Source organism: Ceratotherium simum, chromosome 16 (assembly GCF_057802395.1).
Source record: "Ceratotherium simum simum isolate JZ-2026a chromosome 16, ASM5780239v1, whole genome shotgun sequence".
In the NCBI taxonomy this organism is placed as follows: Eukaryota; Metazoa; Chordata; class Mammalia; order Perissodactyla; family Rhinocerotidae; genus Ceratotherium; species Ceratotherium simum.
This window is the reverse complement of record NC_141915.1, coordinates 3,827,175-3,855,056: the sequence shown is the minus strand read 5'-3', so window position 1 is coordinate 3,855,056 and position 27,882 is coordinate 3,827,175. Positions and strand designations below refer to the sequence as shown.

The following is a 27,882-nucleotide window of genomic DNA, read 5'->3' as shown; positions in this document are numbered from 1 at the left end:
TTGGTAGCCTTTGTCAGGCCCGGGATGGTAGGTGAGTTGGTCGTTTAGACGCTGCTTTTCTCCGTTCGGCCTCGGTGGTGGCCCCCGGGAGATCAATCTGTGCCGAGTCAGGGATGGAGGGCGCGTTTGTGGAGGGGACCTAGAGGGCAGACCATGAGCCCCATCTCACGCTGTGGCCTGAATCCCTCCCGCGACTGCCGCCTCCTGGGGACGCGGGTGCGAGCGCAGGGATCGGGGTCGTCACCGGGAGTGGGGAAGAGCCCCGAGCGCGGCGCAATGTGTCTGCGCGCCTTGTGCCCCGGCGGCAGCCCCGGCGCCGTCTCTTCCAGCCGCTCAGTGCCCCCAGGGACAGCTCCGAGCGGCGGGGACAGGCATCTGAGGACGCAGCCTCAGGGATGCTGTCCCGGGGTTTCCAGGTTCCAGCCTCTAGGATCCAGCACGGCTCGCGGGTGAGGAAGAAACCCGACCCAAGCCTTTCAGCAGAGCTCCTAGAGGAAAGGCAGGAAGGAGGACCAGGAGGCATCGGTGCTTCTCACTCTCTTGCCCAGAGAGGTCTGAATTGGGGGTGACAAGAGATTCTCACATATTGAGGTATATGGGGTAACTATTTGGGTTCAAAACTGATTTGGCTTGAACTCAAAAGCCTGACTTATGGCCTACCAAACATACATTGTACATGTGCTTAACCGTTAAAGTAAAGAATGCACTCTCCTAAGATAAGAATACATACCTGCCCTCCTATACCCTATTGGTAATGCCCTATTGGTAATGCTGGGGTTAGTCCCTTTCCTGACATCATGGTCATGTAGACCTGCTAATTTGCAACTAAATACTTCTTTGAAACTTTGATGAATATGTATCCTGGGTGTGTTTAATGTATGTTCTTTGTTCTGAAAAGATGTAAGACTGTACTGAAAACCATGCTTCTCCCAAACGCTTTCTAAGGCCTTCCCAGGTTATAATCCTCACTCTGGCTTAAGTAAACTCACCTTGTTTCTCTTATCTATAGAATGGTTATTGGTTATTTTGCGTGGACAGGGGGAAGATCAGAATCTTCAGAACCGGGAGGAAGTGGTGATCATGGAGACAGATTTGGCCGAAATGCCCAAGAGAGGTGAGAACTGCTGAAGTGTCGAACCTGTCTTGTGGAAGGGCAAAATGCTTCCTCCGGATGGGAGATCAGTTGCCTCAAGGGAGTGGCTCTTGTCAGAGAGCGCTGTCCTTTGTCTGGGCGATGGATGGGTTCTCTGAGTGAGAGTGGAGGGCTTGGTATGGCATCACCTCGCCCTCCACTCCAGCTGGGTGCACAGTGGAACCTTCAAAGCCACCCCCAAAGTGGGAGCGACATGTTAGCTTCTAAGGCACAAGCATAGCCTCAATTACTTTTCCTCACATGTTCCTTCTCCCAAATGATTATGCCATCCTAGCCTCGATCAATGAGTCTGAGAATTTAGCTTTTTGGTTGGCAAAAATATTTTCCCACACATTTTATCCCTCTCTGCACAACATCCTATGATTTCAATAAAGCACGTTTTTTCCTTTTACATAGTAGCAAACAAGCATTGAAGTCAGTGACTAACTTCCAGTTCTACTAGACTAGTTTTTCTTGAAGTTTGATCTGTGACCTACATCAGAATTACCACGGGGGTGCTAGTTAGATTTCTAAATTGTACCCCAGACTCAACTAATGATAATTATTTGGAGGTGGGTTCCAGCAATCTACATTGTAATAAGCTTGCAGAGTGACTTTTGAGAACCACTGACCCTATTTTTCTGATATTAATTTAATGTAGATTAAGCTTGGGAATAAACTGACTTATTCTAATTTCTAGATCAGAGAGTGCCATCTTCCAGTATGTGTTATGATTATAGCAACTGAATGAATTTAAGCCCCCAAGTAGCAACATTCCTGGACATTCTCCATGATCTTGGGAACCCGGGTTTGGGGCTCCCTTCAGTTCTGGTGTGTGTAGGGAGCATCATTAGTACGGTGGAGGGATTTTTAGACTTGTAAACCTGAGTCACAAAATAGATCTAGGCCCCATCATTACTGCTTTCTTGCCTTTAGCTCTGTCTTCCCAGGATTCTTCCTTTTCCCAAGAGAATAGCACAGAGGAGGGAGAAGTGGCAGCTCTGCGCCTCACAGCCAGATCCCAGGTGAGTGTGAGTCTCTACTGACGATTGAAACCCCACCTTATTTCTCAGAGTGCAGATACACTCCCTTCTTTTTGATGTGGAGTTTCTTTCTTTGTCCACTAGAGCCCATCTGGACAGCTGAGTTCTAATTTTAAGAGACTACTGGGGTGACTAATGGACTCAGAAAATGTTTTCTACTTACCCATGGTATCTTCTCCATCCAGTAATTTATTGTCACTCAACAGGCATGTAAGGAACATTACTTTTCATTAGCCTATTATGCTAATTTCTGTGCTTGGTAATTTAGAAAACTATTTTAAAAGAAAATGTGGTGCATACCTCTTAAAATTTATGTTTCTCTAGTGGAAACAACATACATGGGACTGCTAAGTAGGAATTTAAGAAAGCACCTTAAGTGCTGAAATGAATTATGAATAAGTAATAAGTACTCAAATAGTTCAAAGGAGGGCTGGAAGAGGAAGGCCTATGGAAGGCTTCATTTAAAGAGGCAGAACCCAGGCCTCCAAGATGATGAATGCGGAGGTATTTTAGAGATGAAGTGTTATCATGTCTGCAACTTAGTCCAGTCCTCACCCCAACGGCAAATATTAAGAATTGTTGAATTAAGTGGTGGTCATACTGCATGAGTGATTAGTGTGTTAGTCTTTCACCTTTTTGTATGTTTGAAAATTTTTATTACAAGAAGTTGGGTAGGAGAAAAGAGCTCTCCATGATGTGTGTGGCATGCCACAACCCAAAGATTCCTCAATTAGCCTTTCTCTTTGCTACTGTAGTCCAAAGTGTAAAAAGTAGATGCTGCATATTGGTACTATTTGTAAAAGTGACTTCTCAGCATCCTTATATACTTGCTCGTCTCTCTTGATTTCTCAACTACCTTACATTAGTATTGAAGACTTTATTAGTCAAGAAGCTTTAAGCTACAGTTGATGAAAACTCAGCTCAAACTGGCTTAAGCAAAAAGAGGTATTTATTGACCAACATAACTGAAAAATCCAGGTCTGGCTAGAAATAGAGCTCAAGCAGTAGCATTAGAACCTATTCTCTCCATTTCACTGACCTTTTCTTTTCTCTCTGTGGGTTTTGCTCTCAAGCAGGCTTTTTTCCTAGTGCTGGTCCCTAAGAAATTTAGGCTTACATCTTCCCATGTTGAAGACCAGAGAGAAAGGGCATCTTCTCTCCTAGTCATTCCAGCAGAAGTCCTGGGATTAACTCTTTAACAGGTATTAGGCCCATTCTTGGACCATTATTGGCCAGATCTAAGTGTAATTGTCTAGTTGGTCAGACCTAGAGCATATACCTGCACATATACATACAAACACACATCTCACCCACGGGTCAGAGATGGAAGTAGTACTTCCTGAACTACACAGACTAAAAGTGGCCAGGCATAGTAGCCAGAGGAAAATCAAGATACAGGTACCAGAAGAAGGGTGAATGCTTTATATATTTCAACACTTTGATATTAGATTCAAGACTTTTATAGCATTAGGGTGGATTAAACCTTTTATGGAAATTTTAAAAACTCTCTTTGTCCTTTTTGCATTGCATTAGATTTTGTTTGATGCCAGTATTGCAACTGTCTTTCTTACTATAATTTGCCTGGGCTATTTTTTTATCTTTTACTTATTAGATTTTTAAAAACAAAGTTTTAATTCTTGCTGATTGTAACCAGGTGAACGACACAGACATGTATAAATATATATAAAGATAATATTACTTACCTTCCCAAATTCAGTCCCCCACCTTTCCCTACTGAGGATAACAGTTTGATGTATATTTTTCCATATGTTTTTGTTGAGCTTGAACTGCTGTATTGGGACATGTGGTATACATATTTCCATCCATTTACCCCCATCCCCAACTTTGGGGTTTTTGTTTGGGTGTCCTTTCTGTAAACAGGATGTGACTTTTTTAAAAAACCTTTTTATAAGAGAAATTAACTCATTCACATTAATACAATTACTTGTATGTTTCAAATTTTTCTTGCCATGGGATTTGTATAATTCTGTTTACTATGCTTTCTTTGTTTCTTCTTTTGTATTTTTTTCTGTCTTTTGGGCAACAGTTTGCATTTTTTTTTTTTTAAACAGTTTTATTCTTTTTGTGTGAGGAAGATCAGCCCTGAGCTAACATCCATGCTAATCCTCCTCTTTTTGCTGAGGAAGACCAGCTCTGAGCTAACATCTATTGCCAATCCTCCTCCTTTTTTTTTTTTCCCCAAAGCCCCAGTAGATAGTTGTATGTCATAGTTGCACATCCTTCTACTTGCTGTATGTGGGATGCCACCTCAGCATGGCCAGAGAAGCGGTGCGTCGGTGCGCGCCCGGGATCCGAACCCGGGCAGCCGGTAGCAGAGCGCGCACACTTAACCGCTAAGCCACGGGGCCGGCCCCCAGTTTGCATTTTTGTTCTGATTTTTTTTTCTTTTAAAGGTTTGTTAGTTAATTCCCACTGAGTGTCAGTTTAGCTGTAGATGGGCAGATTGTAGGATCAAGGTCATTTTTCCTCATATTTTGTCTACATAGTGGCTACTTAATGATTTTTACTATTTTTTTTTTCCCCAAGGATGATTCTTGTATTGTTTAAGTCTCAGATTATTTCCATTTTTGGAAACTTTAGTTTAAAATAATTTAACATTTAAAGAAATGTTGCAAATAGTAGAAAGATTTCTCATATACTCTCCATTCAGATTCTTCAAATGTTAACATTTTACTTTGCTTTATTATTCTCTTTCCAAAATCCAGAAGTTAACATTGGTATAATACTATAATCTACTGACTTTATTCAGCTTTCCCAGCTGTCCTATTTTTCTCATTTTTTTCCCCCTTAATTTCTGCTTTTATCCTGTAATTCTTTCTGTTTTCCTTAGTTTGTTGTTGGTGTTCTTTCTCTAATTTGACTTGTATGCTTTGTTCATTTATTTACATTATTTTTTTATGAAATGGAAATGTTTAAAGCTATGAAATTTCCTTTGAGTACAATTTTAGCCATTTGGCATTGGTTTTTGCATTTTATTTCATTATTATTTTGAAATTTTGTTATATTTTTTCCAGTTATCATCAGTTATTGCTCTGTTCTATTTCTGTTTTGGAATTTATTGACATTTACTTTGTTACTTTTTACAGATGCTTTATGAATGTTTAAATAGAAGGTGTTTTCTATCCAGTTGTAGCTTTTGCTATATATTTATTTCTACAATCTTGGAATATTATTTTTATTCTTTCTAGCTTTACTTAAAGAGAAATGTTCAATACTGATACATATTTATCTCCATATAGTTTTTGTATTTTTTGTCTTAATATTAACTTAATCCTATGATATTTACACATAACACATAAACATTTATAAGTTTTATCTGTACCCTTGATTAATTTGTTGCTGTCATTTTCCAATTTAATGCTTTTTGCTTTGAATTAATTCTGTGCTTAAGTGGATTTGGTGCTTACTGCTCATCTTTTCATTCCATGACTTCTCCATTCACAAATTCTGTATTTCATTTCATCTTCTGATTGATTGGCTAGATTGATTCAGGTTTTTATTGAGGACTCACAAGGAGAATTATGCAGATATACTTTTTTTTCTCTGCTTATATTTTGTTTACTTTGCCAAACTACATTGTTGACTCATTGGTTCATGTTTTTAACTCTATTCCCCAGAAAAATTAGAGTCTCTCAATGGAGAAGCCATGGTCTTATTTCTTTTGGTTCTCATATTGAATCTAGGACAGTGTGCCTGGCACATAATTGATACCCAGTGACTTTATGTAGAATATTCAGAATCTGAATACACTAGAATGCTTGTCATTTATTACAGTCATTTCCCCTATTGAATATATCTCATGTGCCTACTCCAGGGCCAACAGAAACTAGGGGGTGAAAGGGAGACTATCGAGTGAACGATGGTGAACAAAAGTATGTTTTGTGTCTTAGGCATCAGTGACATTCAAGGATGTGGCCATGGACTTTACCCCAGAGGAGTGGGGGAAGCTGGATCCTGCACAAAGGGACGTGATGCTGGAGAACTATAGGAGCCTGGTCTCGCTTTGTAAGGATGGGTTCTCCTTGTGACTCTGGAATCTGCTCATGGGGACATCATTACTTTATTGAAACTGAAATAGCTTAAGACAGCCTTCACTTTTGCATTCAGGCATCATAAAGTGTTAATCTCTTTGGGACCAGAGAAAATCTGTGTCTTTCCTAGGTTCTTGGTGAAATGTCTATGCTTGTTTTATATCAGGATTCTTTGAATTCAAAGTGACAGAAACCTAGTTCACACTAGTTTAAAGGGGAAAAAAATCTTGAGTCAGGGATCAAGTATATTCTCAGGAATTTCTTTTATTTATTTTTTTAAATCACGTGGCTTGCTTTGCCCTATACTGGCTTTATTCTTAGGATCTCCCCGTGTGGCAAAAATGACCATTGGCAGCTCCAGGGTTACGTTATTCTTCTAGTTAGAAAGGTAGGCAAAAAAAGATAGAACTTCTATCCTGGGAGTTTGAGCAAATAGGGTCACATGTCCATCAATGAAACAGTTACTAGAGCCAGGGAGATAGGCTACTCTGACCAGTTTGGATCTTGTGCCCGCCTGTGTGCACGTGTGTGTGTGTGTGTGTGTGTATATATGTGTATGTGTTCATATGAGGGGTGGAAGGAACTACGTTAGCCCCTCCCAAACCTCATGTAACAAATTCCCTAAGAAAGCAGGTTCTAGTAACTGAATAAGGAAGAAAGAAAAAACATTAGAAGACAAAAACTCTGGTTACCACAGTCACAACCTTGTGTGCTGCCCCTGAGGTCTGGCTTTCTCCAACTTCTTCTCTAAGCTAAGGGCTTATCTGCAGCATCTTCCTGGGACTTCCTCAGTAAAGAAAGAAATTCTCTTCTTTTTTGACAGGCAAAAACATTTGTGTTTTCACACACATATCAACTCCTTACCAGGCACAGATTCTTGCTGCAGATTAAGCTTCATTTAGAGATCTATCTTCCCTCACTCCAGGTCTCCAGATCCTCCTGTAATATCCTGTCAGATCAAGGGGTTGGGACTATGCTTTAGGATAGATCTTTGTGCTCATCACAAATAGCTAAGTCTCATTTCTTTCTTCTTCTTTTTTTTTAATGAGCAGGGCTTCCAGTTTCCAAGCCTGAGAACTACGATTTGGAGAATGGAAAAGAACCATTGATGCTTGAGAGAAAAGTCCCCAAAAGCGGCTATTCAGGTGAGTCAGATAGATGAGAGTCTTCAGAAGTAACAGCCCCACAGGACAGTGAAGAAGTGGCACTTTTCAGTGCTTAAGAAAGAATATTAGAAGTGTCTACATACTTTGATTTTTAAAATACTTTAAATTATATACATACAAAATTAAATACAAAAGTTGAGAAAATGAAATAACACATGTATCCACTGCCAAGATCAAACACATGCTAATATCTTGCTTCATTTGCCTCTTTCTTTTTCTTCCTTTTTTTTTGCAATATAAAATAGATAAAAATATCATAACTTGTACAGTTCTACGAATTTTCACAAACTGAACACATTCATGTAACTAGCGGCCAGATCAAGAAACAACCTTACCAGCACCCCAAGCAGCACCCTTGTGCTGTCTTTAAGTCACCTCCTTCTAAGGGTAACCTTATCCTAACTTCTGACACCACAGATTAGTTTTGACTGTTCTTGAACTTTATATAAACAGAACCATATTGTATATACTCTTGTGTCTGGCTTCCTTCACTGAAGATTACTGTGAGGTACATCATGTTGTTAGACGTAGTTGTAGTTTGCTCATTCTCATTGTTGTACAGTCTTTCATTATATCGTTACACCTGTTTATCCATTCTCCTGAGATGGGCATTTTGGTAGTTTCCAGTTTGGGGCTATATGAATAGTGCTGCTATGTATGTTCTTTTATGTGTCTTTTGGTGAACACATATGCATTTCTGTTGGATATATGCATATAAGTGGAATTGTTGGATCAGGGCGTAGGTGCACATTCACTTCTGATAGATATTGCCAAACGGGTTTCCAAAGTCATACCAATTACATTCCTACTAGCAGACTATGAGTTCTAGTTGCTCTGCCTCCTCACCAAGACTTAGTATTGACTGTCTTTTTCATTTTAGCCATTCTTACAGATGTGTGGTATCTTTTACTTTTTAAGAAATAAAAAATGTCACAGATTTAGTTAAAGTCCTTTCATTTTCTCCCTAGAAATAAGTTGGTCCAGTTGGTGTGAATCATTCTAATGTTTGTACATATGTACAAAAAACAATATGTATATATAGTATGATGTTATACTTTTTCTTTGTAATCTGGCTTTTTTAAACTTCATGTTGTATTTTGATATTAATCTATGTTAATACATATGAATTATGTTTATTCATTTTAACTACTATGGAGTAAGTCCACTGTGTGAATAAACTGAATAGTTTATTTTATTTCTTTGCTATTAGAAAGAAAATTGCACTGATCATCCTTTTATTGACTCCTTATGTCCATTTTGAGAGTTGGTTTAGGGTAGATAACCAGAATAAGAATTACTGAGTTTTAAAGTATCACATGGTTAGCTTTATTAGGAACTGCCAACGTCCCACCACCATCCTGGCCAACAGTTGATGCTGCTACATTTAGTGATTTTTGTCAGTCTGATGGGTATGAAATAGCATTTCATGTTTTTTAATTTACATTTCTCTTGTTATAGGCAAGTTTGAGTATTTCTTATATTTATTAGCTGTTACAGGTTTCCTCTTTTGTAAATTATCCATTGATATCCTTTGCCTGTTGGGCCATTCACATCTTTTTTTTGATTTGTTGGAGTTCTTTATGTATTTTAGATCCATTAGTATGTGTGACAGAGGTACCATTACAAATCAGTAAGAAAAAAATTGATTCTTTTAGTCTGTGGCTTATTTTGTTTTACGGTAGCTTATGCATGCAGAATTTTAAAATTTTAATGTTATCAGATTTATCATTTTTTTTCTGGTTAGTGCTTTTTGTGAATTGTCTTCCTTATTCTAATGTCAGGAAGATAATCTGTACTTTATTCTAAAATTTTTGAGTTTTGTTTTACAAAGTAGGTTTTCTTATTTATCGTGTGAAATAGGGAACTAATTTTATCTTTTTCCATGCTTAAAGCCCATAATCCAGCATCCTTTATTGAAAAACCTGTCTTTTGTCACTGATTTATAATGCCAACTCTGCAGTAAACCCAGGTCCCATATATACTTGGGTCTGTTTCTAGGCTCTCTGGTTTACTTGTCTGTCTGTGCTCCAATAACATACTATTTTAATGACTATATGTTATAGTATCCATATCTCCTTAAGAAAATCTTCCCTTAATATTCTATTTTTTTTAATCTTTTTGTTCTTTTGAATACTGAGAGAGTTTTAAAATCTTCCCCTGTGATTATGGATACGTCTTTTTCCCCTCGTAGGCCTGTCTGTTTTTGTGACTTGCCTATTCACTACCCTTCTGCTTTTTTTTGTGGGAGATATTGCCATTTTCATAGTGATCTGTTAGAACTCTTCACATATGAGGTATTTATTCTTTGTTATATTATAGATATTTTTTATAGCTTTTTGCCTTTCAGTTTTGCTATGCTTTTTAATGTACAAATTTAGTGTATTACAATCTTTTATTTTCCGTCTTTTAATTAGTGCAGAGAAAGTCCTTTCTTACTCCAAGATTATAGAAGTATTTGCTTCTGTTCTCTTCTGGTATATTTGTCTTTTAATTTTTCCTTTAAATCCCTAATCCATTTGGAATTGGCTCTTACTTCTCTGGTTATATCTTCTTAGCTCTCTTTTCTGAACAATTAAATGTTTGAATTGCTGAAGGTTGGGTTTGAATCCCCCTTCCCTCTGTATAGCTGGCATCATAAATGTGAGTGCCTGCATGGGCCAGGATGTAGCACAACTGGGTGAAGCAAGCAGGGTGGGGACTGGTAAACTGGATGGCACATGCCTCAGCTGAAAGGGGTGGTCCATGAGCTCTAGCTCAGGGGCTGGCAAACTTCTGTAAGGGGTTAGATAATAAATAAAGTCGGCTTTGTGGGACACGTGGTCTCTGCTGCCGCTACTCAATCTGCCATGGTAGTGTGAAAGCAGCCATAGACAGTTCGTAAAAGAACAGATATGGTTGTGTTCCAGTAAAACTTTGTTTAGAAAAATAGGCAGTGGGCTCTAGTTGCCAACCTCTGCTCTAACTGGTTGTTGTCATTCAGTATGCTTCTAGTGTTTTTTGAGAGAAACTTAAAATTTGAATTTCTGTGTGAAATCTCCCTGCTTTTAAATGCTGGTAACTAATCTCAAAAATATGTATAAACAACGTGGGCCAAACAAAACATGTCTGAGGGTCAGATTTGTGTCCAACTGGTCACCTGTCTGCAGCCTCCACTTTCTCCTTCGGCAGTCTCATCCATTCCCACAACCAAATTATCATCTCTATCTAGACTAATCCCAAATTTGTGTTTCCATCCTAGACCTCTCCTTGGGGCTCCTGCTCTGAAAGTTTGTGTAACTATCTGATGTCTCCATTTGCTTATGTCAAATTCGCCTCAATACAACTTGTTTAAAACTGAATGCCTGATATATGCCCAAATTCTCCATCCCCTCCAGCAGGATCCTTTTCCAATAATTGTCTTAAATGACACTCACTGTCTTATCAAATTATGCAAGCCAGAAATCTATGAACAGTCTATATACTTCCCTCTCTCTCCTTTATCCAATTCATCATTGTGTTTATCTAATTATATTCCAAACATTTCTTCATTGTTAATATCCCTCCATCTCCCTTTTGTTTGCCTGGACTACTATAATAATCTTCCTGATTCAACCTTTGTCCCCATATACTCCATTCTTTTTTTCTTTTAATTTTTTTGGTGAGGAAGATTGGCCCTGAGCTAACGCCTGTTGCCAATTTTCCTCTTTTTGCTTGAGGAAGATTGTCCCTGAGCTAACATCTGTGTCAGTCTTCCTCTATTTTATATATGGGATGCCACCACAGCATGGCTTGATAAGCAATGTGTAAGTCTGCGCCCGGGATCCAAACCTGTGAACCCCGGGCCGCTGAAGTGGAGCGTGTAAACCCAAACACTACGCCACTGGGCCGGCCCCCCATTCTTTATGTCTTAGTGAGAGTGATGTTTTCAAAATACAGATCTGGTGGTATCACCCTTTTGCTTAAAACATTTCAATGGCTTTCCATTGCTCTTAGGATAACAACCAAAATCCTTGAGGCCAACAAAGTCTGGCAAAATCTATCTTTTACTCATTATTCCAACCTTATCTCACAACTACTTTCCCTCCATTTTTGTACTCTGTCTTAGCAGTTCTTAAAGGTTTTGGCATCATAAGACCGAATTTAACTACAAAAATAATTGAAGACCCTAAAGAGCTTTTGTTTATGTGGGTTTTATCTACCAGTACTTAAAACTGAGAAAGATTTTAAACTATTAGATAATTCATTTAAAAATAACAACTATAGACGGGGCCGGTCTGGTGGCGTAGCAGTTAGGTGCACGTGTTCTGCTTCAGCAGCCCAGGGTTCACTGGTTCGGATCCTGGGCACAGACCTACTCACCACTCATCAAGCCATGCTGAGGCGGTGTCCCATATAGAAGAGCTACAACTCTACAACTATGGTGCACAACTATGTACCGGAGCTTTGGGGAGAAAAAAGAGAAAGATTGGCAACAGATGTTAGTGCAGGGCCAATCTTCCTCAAAAAAATAAAAATAAAAATTATAGAGCCAGCCCTGATGGCCTAGTGGTTAAAGTTTGGCACTCTCACCACTTCGGCAGCCTAGGTTTGGTTCCCAGTTGTGGAACCACACCACTTGTCTGTCAGTAGCCATGCTGTGGCAGTAGCTCACATAAAAGAACTAGAAGGACTTACAACTAGAATATACAACTATGTTCCGGGGCTTTGGGGGCGAGGGGATGGGGGAAGATTGGCAATAGATGTTAGCTCGGGACAAATCTTTCCCAGCCAAAAAAAAAAAAATTATAAACCCATTACATAAATAACATAATTTTTATAAAACAACTATTTTCTGCAACAAAAAATATTCTTGAAAAGAATGGCATTGTTTTAAATTTTGCAGATCTCTTTGATGTATGGCTTAATAGAAGACAGCTATATTCTCACACCTTCTTCTGAAGGCCATTTGTTGTGATGTGTTGTTTTGGTTGACCCGTATGAAGAAAATCCAGCCTCACACCAATATCTAGTTGGAAAAGGGAGCTTTTTATAGCTTTTTCAGATAATTGTGGCTATTCTGATACTATACCAAAACTGGGCAAGTGGGAGTTTCTTAAAGATTAGATATAGTATGGCATCTGAAACCATATCCATGAATTTTTCATACTCTTACATTAAAATCTATTGATCTTTTGGAAAATATCAGGTCACTGAGTTATGCAGATCTTCCAAATATTGACACATTACAGTATGCAATATTTAAAAAATCACAGTTTTTAAAATCACCACTGACCTTATCAGAAAAGTCTTTTAAGTATTAGAAAACTATCAAGCTACCAGTGGTAGATAAAAGTTTTCCAAAATTCTAATTGCTGCCTGAAAGCTCAAATTTTATCAAATACTTTAGTTATTTTCCTTAAAGTGACAGGCTCAGTTTGTTCATTTTTGAGAAAATATTTGCCAGATACCCAAATGGGTTACAGTTTGTCTGTCAGTTGTTCCTTCAGGTAAAAATGGTGGTCTATGAATAAAGTGGCTAGTTCAAGTCACAACTCAGAGGATCCCCTAAGTGGTTTTCTTTAAGAGACCATCATACTTTGATATGAACAGAATTGCTTCATGAATATTTCCTGTTTCATCAATCCAGAATATTAAAAAGGTGTATGTTCAAGATTTGAAATTTAATAAAATTAATTAGTGTTTACTGTTACCTCAGACATTAAGTGAAACTGGCATTTTTTTTAACCAAGAGTACATGGTGGGGAACAATACTATAACTACTAGTTAAGTTTGATGTCATTGTCCTGATCCGTGCTAAGTCATGAGCAGTTTTACCACCGTTACTTTTGCAACATCAGTGCCAGTGTCAAGACAGTGAAAAAGGCAAATAATATGTAAGCATTATTTTGAAAATAGTTTCGAACTTACAGACTGCCAGGGATCCACTGACTGACCGCACTTTGAGATCTCTACCTCCACCTACCTATATTAGCCTTATATCAATTTATGTTTTATTTATTTAACAAACACTTATACAGCACTTACGCTGTATCACAGTTTTAAGTGCTTTATAACTATTCTCATTTAATGCTCATTAAGGTAGATATTGTTATTCCTCATGAAGTAGGTACTGTTATTGTCCCATCTTACAGATAAATAAACAGAAATAGAGAGGTTAAATAACTTGCCCCAGCTCACACAGCTAGTAAGTGGCAGAGCTGGGAATAAATTCATGCGCTCTGATTCCAGAGTCCATGCTCTCTGCCGCCGTGCTTTTCTTGGATGTCCCTCTCACCTCAGTGCTTTTGTACCTGTCACCTGGAACACTCACCAGAACCCCAATCCCACTTTCATTTCAGCTCAGTGATTTACTTCCTCAGTGAAGCCCCCCTTCATCTCCCTAGTTTCCCCCTCTTATATTCTTTGAGCATCATTTGCCTTTTATTTCTTAGTACTTACTACAGGTGCATTTTTATATGTATTTGTGAATATTAGACTAAATTCTCTCTCCCTTCATGTGCATAGGGACTGTGTGTGTTTTTCCCGAGTGCCTAGAACAGAGCCTAGCATAGGTAGAGTAGACGAATGAATAACAGTCATTTGGCTGTATGGAATGAGGGACAGATCTAGCTTAATTTTCTTCTAAATGTTTAATTAGTCATAGCACCATTTGTTGGAAATACAAATTATCTTTAGTTCACTGATTGAAATATCACCTTTGTATTGTCCTTAATTCCTATTTATACTTGACTTTATTTCTGAACTTGCTCTTCTGTTTTATTGATCTATCTATTTATTCCTTTGGACCACACTCTTTAAATTACTTTAGCTTTATAAAGTAGATTTATATTGGATGTAAAAGTTCTAACATATTTATATCAGATATAGTTAAAAAGGTCTAGCTTCCATCCCTGCCCTCTCTCTTCTGATACTTTCCCTATAGATAACCATTTTTATTAGTGTTTCATTTATCCATCCTTGGTTTCGGAAAATATAACCAAATATGTCTATATATTTGTATCTTCTCTTTTTTTCCTACACAGAAAGTAACAAAGTGTACACACTCATTTGCAGCTTGCTACATTTTTTAATTTATTTAATATATCCTGAAGATCACTTCATAGCAATATGTAGAGATCTTTCTTATTTTTGAAAGTTACATAGTACTACTCCATTGTATGTATACACCATAGTTTATTTAATCAATTCTCTACAGTAGGATATTTGAGATGTTACCAGTCTTTTGCTACCTCAATTAATGTTGTAATGAATAGCCTTGTGCCTATATAATTTCATATATTTTCCATTATATCTTTGGGAGATCAAAGGAGATTTTTGATCAGGGATATATTATAAAAGCATTGATATGGAAGATTAAACTGGAAATGGAATGCATATTTGGATGTGAATAGGATTGGGTGACAGGAAACTTAGAAGTCATAACTGTACTCTACACTAAAGTGGAAACTGCCTGGAGTAGGTATTCTCTAAGAAGTTGTTTCTCCCCTGTCCTGATGGTGTATGCTCATTTCCAGCTTATTCAGTGATATATTACTTCATCTGCATCCCTCTTTCTTCTCTGGTATTTCTGGTTGTCTTTCCCGCATTCTGACTCTCCTGGATAGAGTCTACTCATTTTCTCTACATATACTGTGCATTTATGTCCCTCCATTTACTTCTCTTTGCAAATCATCTTGTAAGAGTCAAATCCACTTACTTGTTGAAGGCATGCTTTTCGCCTTCATTAACTCTTAACCTATTACAGAACTGCCTTTTTGTTGAGCACAGAAAACAAAGGAAATTTGCATTTCCAATTTCTTTCAGACTTGGAGACTAGACCTGAGAGCAAAGATGCAACTTCAATGCAAGATTTTTCTAAAGAAGAATCATGCCAGGTTGCAATGACAGACAGACTGACAAGGAATAGTGTCTATGACTCCAACTTGGAAACAACACTTGAATGTGAAAATTGGTTAGAGAATCAGCAAGATCAGGAGAGACGCTTGAGAGAAATGTTCACTCATGTGGACTCACTCTCTGAAGAAAGAGCTCATGAGCATGATGTTTATTGGAAAAACTGTAGTCAGAAGTCTGTCCTTCTCACTCAAGACAGAGTTCACAAAGGATCCTATGCCTTTCAAACACTTGAAAAAAGACTGAAACAAAAATCAAACTTAATGAAAAAGCAGAGAACCTATAAAGAGAAAAAACCTCATAAATGTAATGATTGTGGTGAGCTCTTCACTTACCATTCGGTGCTTATTCGACACCAGAGAGTCCATACCGGAGAGAAACCCTATAGCTGCAGTGAATGTGGGAAATCTTTTAGCCACAGAGCTAATTTAACTAAACATCAGAGAACTCATACTAGAATTCTCTTTGAGTGCAGTGAATGCAAGAAAGCCTTCACAGAAAGCTCATCCCTTGCAATACATCAGAGAATTCACATTGGAGAGAGACCTTATGAATGCAATGAATGTGGGAAAGGTTTTAATCGAAGTACGCATCTTGTGCAGCATCAGTTGATTCATACTGGAGTGAAGCCTTATGAATGTAATGAATGTGATAAAGCCTTCATTCATTCATCAGCACTTATTAAACATCAAAGAACTCACACCGGAGAGAAACCCTATAAATGTCAGGAATGTGGGAAAGCCTTTAGCCACTGCTCATCTCTTACTAAACATCAGAGAGTTCATACTGGAGAAAAGCCATATGAATGTAGTGAATGTGGAAAAACTTTTAGTCAGAGCACACATCTTGTTCAGCATCAGAGAATTCATACTGGAGAGAAACCCTATCAGTGTAATGAATGTGGGAAAACCTTCAGCCGGAGCTCAAATTTTGCCAAACATCAAAGAATTCATATTGGAAAGAAACCATACAAATGTAGCGAATGTGGAAAAGCCTTCATTCATTCATCAGCTCTTATTCAACACCAGAGAACTCATACTGGAGAGAAACCTTATAGATGTAATGAATGTGGGAAAAGCTTTAAGTGCAGTTCATCCCTCATCAGACATCAAAGAATTCACACTGAAGAACAACCTTGAAAAATTACTGAATGTGAAGAAATGTAAGTTGGCTTTATCACTGTGTTAAATACCTGAGTGTTCAGGTGGAAAACCCATAAAATGGTGCTTGAGGACCAATTGTGTATGCATCTAAATTTACTGGCATAATACATAGTTTTAAGCCATAGAAGAATATTCCTTATATCCATTGATTTCATAATTTTGAAAGCTTTTAGACAGAGATCTCAAATTTTGATCCATAACCCGCCCCCGCCAAATACCCTTTTGTGGAAATTCAAGAAATTTTTGAGAGCGGGTAGCAATATAATCGTGAAATCCAGCTCCTCCCACTCTGTCACATCAAAACCCTGTTATAGCTTCTCACTTTGTGAGGAATTTTTATTTGGTAGGTTAGCTGGAGGTTTCATATCCTTATCATTGGGAAGACAGCGTTGTTTCTCTTTGAATCCAAAGTAGAGATCCAGATACACAGATAGTGTCATTTCTCCAGAGAGCATCATTTCTTTTACATTAGCAATAAAAACTTAAGAGTTGAGTTGACATATGCTCTGGATTCTCACCCTCCTCCAAGAAGCTACTGTCTAATTTGATGAACATAAATAGAATGTATTTACAGCAGGTTCTAAGTTATGTTCACACAGATTATGCTGGTCATAGATTTAGATAATTGCTGTCTCTGGAATTTACCCTAAAGTAGAGATTGGGTCAAAATCTTGACTGTAGTTTTTGATCAAGTCCCTCTTTTCTTATCCTTGGCATTGAATGAATCCTTGGTTTTCTATAATCACAGTGTTAGGGAAATTTCATTTCTTTACATTATTCTGCTTTCTGTAAACTGTGCTTTGTCACTTTGAGAAAAAACCTCTGGGATGTTGAGGGTCTGAAAAGTTGATGGGTTCAATGTATTATTATATTTAGGGTCCCAGTCAAGAAGAACGGAAGCAGCTGTGAGACACAAGGACATACCTTCCTGTCAGATATGGAAAATAGCTCACAGGACAGTGACTCACTTGAGGATAAGCAGCTTCCCTCCATGAAGAAGAAGTTGCCATTTCTCTGGCCTTCATGTTTACCCACATTTTTTGTTGTTGTTCTTGTCTTCCCTATATGTTGGCTGATCTTTGGTATATCCCAGAGCCCTAAAGAAGGTAGAAAAGGCATGAAACCATGATGACATATTGACATAAGTTATGTGGGTGACCAAAGACCAGTAGTGGGATGGGAAACACAAAAGCAAAAGTTCAAATAAATATTTAGCAAAACACTATACAAATGTCAGTTATTGTTGTTATTCTATTGTGTGAAAAGAAGATGATAGAAAAGATAGAGGAAAAAAAAGTAGTTACAGATTTCTTTCTCCTCTCCTAGATCCTATCCTTTATGAACATTTAGCAGCCAGTCCATGCTCTTGTCCCCTCCACATTATCCCTCTTCTTATAATTCCCTGTAGACCTTAGTTCTATTATCGAGGAAAAGTAGAGGAGTAGAGTTTAAAGAAATGGTGGTAGTGGAGAGCAAGATCATTGAGGATGAATCAAGTATAAATTCAACAATGATGGAAATCAAAGAAAACAATAGAAAATGAAATGGAAAAGATTGGGAAGAGGTTTTAGAAAGAATGAAAAACACAGATTGAAGGGGGTCAAGGTGGGTGGGAAGGCTCAATATCTGACGTCAGGGTAGGAGAATGGCTGACACAGAACAAAATAAAGGAAAAGGAGGTGAACACTTTTCACCACCTTAATATTCAATACTCAGGGTCTGAAGCAGGAATTGGCAAACTTGCCTGGACCCAAGGACCAAGTCCATCCTGCTGCCTATTTTTGTAAATAATGTTTAATTGGAACTTGGCCACATTCATTCATTTACGTATTGTGTTTGGCTGTTTTCGTGCTACGGTGGCAGAGTCAAGTAGTCACACCAGAGGTTATATGTCCTGAGAAGCCTACAATACTTGCTATTTCTCAATACAGCTATGTGTCATTTAATGACGGGGACATGTTCTGAGAAATGTGTTGTTAGGCAATTTCATCATTGTGCGAACATCATAGAGTGTACTTACACAAACCTAGGTAGTATAGCCTACTCCACACTTAAGCTATATGGTACTAACCTTATGGGGCCACTGTTGTACATGTGGTTCACAGTTGACCAAAATGTTGTCATGCAGTGCACGACTGTATTCCAAATGCTCATGTGAAAAGAAATTCATCATTTGGGGGCCAATAATTGACTAACAAAATAAGATCAATGTGGGCGTTCCAAGGCTGGGTTTGAATTCTGCCACCTCCACTTAGCAATTATGTGACCTTGAAAAGCTACTTACTGTTTCTGGCCTCAGTTTCTTTATCTGTAAAGTGGGAATAAATCATCCCTCTCTCATAAGGTTGTGAGGATTAACTAAGACAATGCATGTAAAAGACCTAGCACACCATAAATTATATAGAGAGCCTCTCACCCTCTCTCTCTCTCTCGCTCTCTCTCTCTCTCTCTCTGTGTATATATATACACACACACACACACACACATATGTATATATATGTTTTAATGAAGTGGTATCTTAGTCCATTTGGCTGCTATAACAAAATACCATAGACTAAGTGGCTAATTTATAAAACAACAGTCTCACAATTCTGGAGACTGGGAAGTCCAAGATCAAGGCCCTGGCAGCTTCAGTGTCTTGAGAGCCTGTTTCCTGGTACACAGACAGCCATTTTTTCACTGTGTCCTCACATGGTACAAGGGCAAGGGAGCTCCTTCTGGGGCCTTTTATAAGGGCACTAATCCCTTTTGTGAGTGTTCTGTCCTCATGACCTAATCGCCTCCCAAAGGCCCCACCTCCTAACACCACCACAGTGGAGATTCGGTTTCAACGTGAATTAGAGGGGGACACATTCAGTCTATAGCACGTGGCTACGCATCAGTCAGTAGGAATTACTTAAGGATGAGTGTATCTTCCACACCCTTGTTCACTCATTTAGAACTGTGACTATCCTGCTCTGGCTCAGAGAAGGGGCTTCACTGCTTTCTGCTCTTCCATCTGGTGCTGCTCCCTACACAGCCTCCTTGAGACCTCATGGGACCTGCTTTTTTTCCTTCTCAGTATCACTTAACCAGGAGCCATGTGATGGTCCTAGAGACGCGTGTGTAATCTAATGGTATAAGGTTAAGGGACTTGCTCTAAGCTGGTTTTACTGAGAACTCCGGCCCCTTGCATTTCAGTATTTGTTCTTTTTATGCTTGGTGTTCAATCTAACTACGTGTTTGTATTCGACATGAATCTTGGAAGTTTTAGTGTTCTGCGTTTCAAATGTTTTTGATTACCTATAAACTAAATTTGAGTGTTCTTACTGGCCCACTGTCAATAAAGATGTTGTTTATATATTTATTGTCAGAAACTTTAAATTGCTTTTTAAATTCTCATTTAAGCATATTTTAAGAGGTAAAGAAAGACAAACCGTAAAATATCTCCCTATCATTCAGGAAACTGACATTTATAATTGTTCATCTGATCTTCACAGTTTCTGGAGACATGAGCTGAGGAATACCCTCCACAGTCCACGAACCTGCAAGAAGGTTAAAAAGTAGAGGAAGGTCATTTCTACCAAATGGTGCCAGGAGGCCTCAGGCCAAGACAGGCACCACTCACTTAGCAGAGGTAATGGGGGAAAAAGGGAAGGAGGAACTTCATGTAAAAAGTACAGTTAAAACTAGGCAAAATGTAGTAAAAACTGATTTAGTGTAAATTTTGAATTACATCTGGCTTTTGGGAGGACAATGTAACATCACCCAAAAGTATAAGAATACCAACCATTATTCAAATTAGTTGGCAATTAATGAGTTCAGTTATCTATTAAAAGTCTCTCATAATTTTTTATTTTATTAGATGAGTTCTTACTTTTTTTTTTAATATTACAACAGGACTCAAGTTGGAAGTTCTTTGTCCCTGCTTTCTCCCTTTCCTTACCTAATTCTTCTTTTCTGAGTCTCAGCTGGGCAGTCTTGGGATCCAGAACCACATGAGCTGTCCCTCACTATAGGTTTTATTGACAAGGGGGAAGAGTAGTCCCCTGTGTAATACATAAAATGAGGCATCTGTGGATTACCTTGTAGTTCCAATTAATGCCCTCAAAAAATTAGAAGTTTTTTCCTGAATTCTTGTTCTTTACATTTTTCACAGCATAACCTCTTAATTTTTAACCTCTGTTCGTCCATAAACCAGATAATCTACCCTTAGATGGAGTTGACTGTACATAAAATGTGCATACCTCGCCCCCCTCCCCACTCCCACCAGTTCACTCATAAACACATTATCATCTTGTCAGAAAAGTTCACATATCTGGGGAATCTAAGGCGTAAACCAGAGACTCAGGCATTGCTAGATCAAGGACTGCTGACCTCCGTCTCTGCTGTGGTTTCCTCTGTGTTGGCTGTATTTTCATGGGTCTCCTCCAGTGATGACAACTACGTCTACTGGCAAGTCCAAGTTAGTATGGTTCTTAGCATTTACAATCCCAAAGAGAATACCTCTTTCTAAATATTAGCTACAGCAAAATCCCCAAGGCTACTTCTCAGCTTCGCTTTAGTTATGCTGATCACTGAACCATTTACTGCCTCAGAATTGGAGTCCTCTCATTCACCAGGCCTGAGTCCATGTAAAACCCTGGAGCAGGGGAGGGCGAAGTCCATCGCACTCAAACAACTTGCACTGGTGTGAGGAAGCACTGCTTCCCTAAAAGAAATCCAAGGATGCTGGACAGCTTAAACAAACATGTCCACTGCAATTGAATAGTAAACTCAGGCATAAATAAGTTTATCTCCTCCTCCCCATCTATCCCCCCAAAAAGAGCTATTTTCCAAAAATCAGTGACACACTGATAGAAGGCCAAAACCTAAGAAAATATTCACAACGTTGACTTCAGAGAGTTTCTGTGGGGATTACATGAGATGACATGTGAAAATGCTTTGTAAGCTATAAAACATGTTGCAGAGTTATATTATTATGACTATGATTAGTTTTCCATTCTTCGATGCCAGGCTCTGATATATATACAAAAAGCATATACCTCTCACCAAAGTACCAATTCTTAACGTTAATTTGTACTACCCGTTCATTGTGGGTTGGCAGGGAGTCTTGGCTCATCAATAGTTATGTTCCCAAGGTGATACAGAGCAGCCACCATCTTAAACATTACTTTTGCCTTACCAAAAACATGATTATTTTATGTATAGTTGACTCAGTTCCCAGTTTTAGGACCCATGCATCTCATGTTGTGGTGACTTAAAACTACTGGGTTATTCGGGACTCTAATTTGTGAAAACCTATTTCAGGCAAGCTTAAACAAAAGGGCTGCCATGATTAGAGAGTTTAAGGGTTATATCTGGCTTGAGATATGACTGCATTTGGGTGTTGAGAAGATGTCATCAGATCATTCCCTTGCTATCTTAAGTCTTTTCCTCTGGATTGGTTTCATTCCTAGGCAGGCAGAATGGCAGAGATGGTCACTGGCAGCTTTTGACTTGAGTTATTCTGACAGCTGTGTGTTCCAGAGAAAAGAGAGTATTTCATTGTCCATAGTGCTATCAAAAGGTGCAGGGTGGATTCTGATTGAATGGCTTGGATTACACACCCATCCTTGAACCAATCACTATGGCCAAAGGATTTGGGTGCTCTGACATGGGTCAAGGCAGGGTGGAATTTTGCCTTATGCAAACTATGTAGAATGGGTTTCCTACAAGGAAGCAGAAAAAAATTATCCCAGGATCTATGCTACCCAGTCAAGACAGAGACTTTACTCACTAAGAGAGTACAGAATGAGGGCATTCTGCCTTCTGTTGAGCTGATAGGCAGCAGAATGAGAAAACAAGCAGTGTGAACCTGAATTATTCTACTTGTTTGTCCCTCTTCAGTAGCTGTAGTTTCCTTCAGATTTATGGCAACCCAAAAGTGTTGAAGAACTTGGCTTTTTATTTCTGAGGATCTTATTTCAGAGAGCTTCCCGTGCACATGAACATAGACATTGCAACAAAGATCTTTCACGCCCTCCACAGAAAAGGACAGATGTGAGTGGATTCTAGCCCCTCTCTCAGGTTCTAAGTCCTTAGTTCCATCTCCCTTTACATTTAGAGCCATGTATGTGTAGGACTCAGTTTGAGTCCCATTCTGTCATCTGTGAGAGACATAATTGAAAGTAGGAGAGGGAAATCTTCTGAGGTTTGCCTGCTGGTGGGGGAGTTTGGCCACGTCTACTCCCAGGTATCCTAAAGTTGTAGGAGTCCTAAAAAGGGATAAACATGTGACAGAGAGGAGGTAGTATGTGATATTTTTCCCCTGCAGTGAGATCAAAGAAAGATCTCTCAGATTTTCCCCATCCCTTAACTAGATTGTGAAGTTAGCAAACCACTACAATGTGATTGTCTTGTCTTGGCCTTCTCACTAGAATGCCAATTCTTGAAGCTTGTTTGTGTGACCTGTTCATTGTGGGCTGGCAGGAAGGTTCTCCTCATAGTCAGTCACTCAGGAATCCAAGCAGCCACCATCTCAAATATTGCTTTTGTCATGCTAGGAGGAAAGGAGGCATCTAGAGGGTCTTGCACTGCCATACTTCACTTCCTCTCATGATTTTATTCCCCCAAACAAGTCACATGCCCTGATCCAACCTCAAGTGAGGACCAGGAAATACCATCTCTGCTGCAGCTCTGCAGGAGAGGAAAGATCCCTCTCCCGCTCTCCACATATTGTAAGATTAGTAGAAGACGGCATAGCATCCTTGCCATTTTTAAGCCTTCCTTGTCAATCCTCATATACAAACACCTTCTCTGAGGCTGATACCTCAGACTCTACCACTTATCTTCCTTGTTATCATCATCTACTGACTCCTGCTCACTTCCCCATATTCATTGAGCTTTTTGGCCTCCTACCTTTGGCATCCATCTCAGTAGCATCCTGAGTGATGTCAGAGGCTATGTAGATGATGTCTCTAATATTCTGACCTTACAATTATTTGAACTCCTCAGTTTTAACGACCAGCAACTTGTTCCCATGGTCATTCCTATCTATACTCAAAATTGTTCAGCAAGTACTTTTCAGCAACTATACTATGTGGCAGGCACTATATGCTAGATGCCAGGGATAAAATGATGACCCAGACACAGACTCTGCTCTCAGTAAGAGATACAGCTAAGTAAACGGACAATTGCAATATGGTATGATAAGTGCTGTTATACAGGAATGCTTAAGAGACTATAGAAACACACAAGAAGGACACCCAACCCAGCCTTTCATGGTCAGAGAAGTTGGCATCTTAAAAAGCCAGGAAGATGCCATCACAGCTGAATCCCAAGGAAAAGGAATTACAGAGTGAAGAGATTAGGTGGGAGGACATGATATTCTAGGCAGAGGGAACACTGTATGAGTGGAAGATGGTATATTTCAGGAACTATATGTGGTTTGGCTCTTTATGCCTAGAACTTAGAGAACAACAGTAGCAGCGGTGAGAATTGAGGATGTAGTAAGCATTAACGAGCAGATCTTGTAGGGCCTTGTAAGTTAATTTGGAGTTGATCTTGAAGAATATGGATATGGCAGGGAGGGGAGAGGCTCTGAATTGTTATTTTTAGCAAGTGAGAGTAGCACAATCAAATTTTCATTTTTGAAAGATCACCACGACTGCCGTTTCAAGAAGGGACTGGGGAGGGATGAAGTTGATGGCCAGGAGCAAAGTCAGAGGTTGCACAGCAGTAATATAGGGAAGAGACAATGGTGCTATACATAATGCTTTCTCCTTGGATTTGATACCTCTCCCCATAAACACCACAGCTCTTAACAATAATCTTGGACTAATTAATAAATATGGAACATACCACACAAACCTAAGTATTTCTAGCATTTCTTCTGCCTGTGAGTGCCAAATCATATGCTTCAAGGCAAGGGGCTATTTTTGGTTTGTTTACTTTTTTATAATCAAGAGCATGACAAAGTTAGCACAAAGCACAAAATGTAATTCTGGTGAAAGACTGAATCTCTGCTACTTGCGCAGATTACACAGAAGGTAAAGAATGATCTTTCATCTCCTCTTGTTAAGAACAGACTATCACTTAAGCAAAGATATAACCAAATTCTAATGTTATATTAATATAATATTTGGAATTAAAGACTTCACAAACATTAGTGAATAAACTCATTAAAATCAAGCCAACTTTTGTCAAAATTTTAACACATTTTATTGCTTCTTTTCAGTATTTGCAGCTATTATAAAGACAACAAGTGAAGTTCACTTTCCCTCAAACCTTCTAAACCTTACTGTATCCACTCTAGTTTTGTCTTTTACTATCTGCTTGCACATTCTGGAACAACCAGACTTTTTACTTGAAGACAAAATTACTCTCTTTTTCTTGAAAAACAAAAGCAACATTCCATTCTTTTACATAGGTTATGTAAAAGTGTCCCCAAGATGACCCCCAGGCTCGATGATTCACTAAAAGGATTCACAGGACTCAGCATATCATCATACTCATGGCTGTGATTTATTACAGTGAAAGGATACAAAGCAGAATCAATAAAAGGAAAAGGAGCAGGGAGCAAAGTCTGGAGAAAACAAGGCACAAGCTTTCCAGAGCCCTCTCCCAGTGGAGTCACACAGGACGTGCTGATACCCCCGACAACGAGTTGTGATAACATGTATGAAATGTCTCCAAGGAAGCTCACTAGAGACTCAGCGCCCAAAGTTTTTATTGGGTGTTGGTCACACAGGCACCCTTTATCTTGCATGTCCCAAAACTCCAGACTTCCAGAAGGAAAGTGGGTGTTCAGCATAAACCACAGTGTTTGTACAAACAGTTTAGGCACAGTGAGCATCTCTTATGAGTTCTGAATGGTGGGAATCCTCCCAAAGTCAAAAGTTCCCAGACGCCAGACAAGGGCCAACTTGATCAGTGGGCCTTCCTAAAGACAGCAGTCTCAGGCTTGCTATGCTTTCCTGCACAGATTTGTCACTACTATTGTTCCAGTATAGTCTTTCAGCCACTCATATCAATCACAGTTTTGCTAACCAAAATAATTAACTGGGACATAGGTGATTGAGAACTCTCTGTTACACATAAGCAACTTAGCAGATGAGCAAAGCTCACAAACACACATAATCCACACACATCCAATTTATACCTTCTTAACAGGGCAAAAGTGAACACATATATTTGTATGTTTAAAGGTGTATACATACATATATTTCCTAGCTCTGTCCACTGAAAGGGGCTGGAAGCAATGACAGCCAAGACACAATGAGCCCACTTCTTGATTCCTGACACCTTTATCCACTAAAAGGAACCAGGGCTTCTCAGAGAAATTGCTGATTCCAGGTCTGAAGGAAGGAAGTTACAAGAATAGCCTGGAACGTCTTATTCCAGAAAATAAGGCAGTACTCAAAAACTGATGAGAGTAGGTCACAAAAAAGAGACACAGGAGCCAGCTTGAACTGGCCCTCACTGACCAAATCTGGGACAATTTGAGCACCAAAACTATTAAGACAGTAATGAATTATAAACCATTGAAAGAATAGTAGTCCATGAGTTCACATTGATAATAATAAGTAAGTAAATAAACAAGGGAGGACAGAGGGCTCTTGCTTACAGTAGAATGCCTGATGCCAACTGGTAAATGTGAGGCTCAGAAACCATCATTTTGCAGCCATCACAATAGAGATTGGTTCAGGCAAGAATCATCAATGGATGATAAATCCAACAGGGGAAATTTGGATGAGGAACAGGATATTTGCACAGTATTAAAATATTAAAATTCTCCACAGATTGCTTGTTACAATTAGCAATTGCAAGAAAAAAACAGTTATTTAGTAATAACCTTATAATAATTATATAGTAATATTGTATGGGAAACACCTTGACTACATGATCAAAATTAATATAATGAACAAGGGGTAGAGGGCCATTGTGTGCTCAGATGTGATACCATGAGAAGGATACAACATAGCTTATGTAATAGTTGTGAATGCATAACTGGAATCTAATCATGAGGAAACATTTGACAAACCTCAAAATGAGACTATTAAAAACAAGAGGACTGCATTTTTAAAAAATGTTAATGTCATAAAAGACAAAGAAAGGCTGAATAACCTATTCCAGATTAAAAGAAACTAAAGAGACATGAGAACTAAATACAATACATGATCCTTGCCTGGATCCTATATGAGACAGAAAATCCTATAAAGGACGTTATTGGTTCAATTTTTCAAAACTGGAATACAAGCAGTAGAGTGGATAAAAGTATTGCATCGATGTTAAATTTACTGAAGTTGATAACTATACCATGGTTATGTAAAATAATATCATTATTGGGAAATGCACATTGAAGTATTTAGATGTAAAGAAGTATAATGTATGCAATTTATTCTCAAATGATTCAGAAAAAAATATGTGTATGTAGAGAGAGCAAATGATAAAACAAACAGGATAACAATGTTAACAATAAGTGAATCTGACTAAAGGGAACATGGATATCCTCTGTACTTCTAATACATCTTTTCTGTAAGTGTCAGATTATTTCCAAATAATTTTAAGTAAACAGATACACTAACATAACCCAAAGTTCGACCTATTCTGTAACAGAAAAATAAAAAGCAAAAGTGTACATAATACAACTATGTTAAATGACCCTTTTTTTATATCTTACTTAAAACCTAAGTAGCCAGATTATCCATTAATAAACTATTTTTTTTAAATGGGAGAAGATAGCTTGACATTTAACTGAAAAAAGTCTCAAGAATTTATATCAATAATTTTTTTTAATTCCTCACAATCATTTAGAAATATTGATAACAGTAGAAAAAATCTGCATACACTTTTGAAAAATAGTATATATAAATTTTTAATAAACATATATGAAAACATGCTCAAGCCTTTTAATAATTAAAAGATCTAAATAAATAAAAATGAAATACCACCACCCACTAACCAGAATAGTTACAATGAGATAGACTGATAAAATCAATTCAACTAATTCCCAATTCTAAATCAATCAAATAATTCCCAGTATTGCAGAGAGGGAATATTTATGATTATTGTGGTTACCACTGTGGCTATCAAGACAACAGAAGAGAATATGTAATAGTCTCTGAAACTGGTGGTTGAGTTGCATATTGGTCAAACATCTTTGGAAAACTTTTTAGTGACATGTATTAAATTTGAACATTTGCAATCACTATGACCAAGCTATTTTATTTGTAGGTCTATACTTAACTAAAATATCTATGCATGTGTACCAAAAGAAACTAACAAGATTATTCATAGTTGCATTACTAGTAGCCCCAAACTGGAAACAAACCAAATGTCAATCAACAGTAGAATTGATAAATGTGATCTATTCATACAAAGAATACCAAAGAGCAGCCAAAATGAATGAATTGCCCATGAAACCACATGGATGAATGTCACAAATATAAAGCTAAGCAAAAGAAGCCAGACACAGAGTAATTCCTACTGTAT

The 27,882-nt window shown here is 38.3% G+C and overlaps 1 protein-coding gene across 4 annotated transcripts; it reads left to right on the top strand.

The window, feature by feature from the left end:
* The first annotated feature begins 46 nt into the window (after positions 1-46).
* ZNF286A (zinc finger protein 286A) lies at positions 47-27,097 on the top strand. 4 transcript variants are annotated; one of them, XR_015554618.1, is made up of 8 exons: positions 47-591; positions 1,039-1,114; positions 2,069-2,157; positions 6,087-6,201; positions 7,280-7,372; positions 15,176-16,427; positions 19,908-20,044; positions 24,922-27,097. XR_015554618.1 is itself a non-coding variant. In XM_087440406.1 (7 exons), exons 2-6 carry the CDS (start codon positions 1,081-1,083, stop codon positions 16,402-16,404), a joined length of 1,560 nt encoding a protein of 519 aa, XP_087296532.1. In that variant the 5' UTR covers positions 47-591; positions 1,039-1,080; the 3' UTR covers positions 16,405-16,427; positions 19,908-20,271. The 4 variants fall into 4 exon arrangements, 3 of the variants coding, with proteins under 3 accessions (XP_087296532.1, XP_087296531.1, XP_087296530.1); XM_087440406.1 differs by lacking the exon at positions 24,922-27,097 and having other exon boundaries at positions 19,908-20,271; XM_087440405.1 differs by lacking the exons at positions 19,908-20,044; positions 24,922-27,097 and adding an exon at positions 17,305-19,768.
* Positions 27,098-27,882: the final 785 nt, after the last annotated feature.

Coding starts and splice junctions, on each gene's coding strand:
- ZNF286A (XM_087440406.1), top strand. CDS start 1,081: ATGGAGACAGATTTGGCCGAAATGCCCAAGAGAG. Junction 2,158..6,086: donor GCCTCACAGCCAGATCCCAG/GTGAGTGTGAGT, acceptor TTTGTGTCTTAG/GCATCAGTGACATTCAAGGA. Junction 7,373..15,175: donor CCCCAAAAGCGGCTATTCAG/GTGAGTCAGATA, acceptor AATTTCTTTCAG/ACTTGGAGACTAGACCTGAG.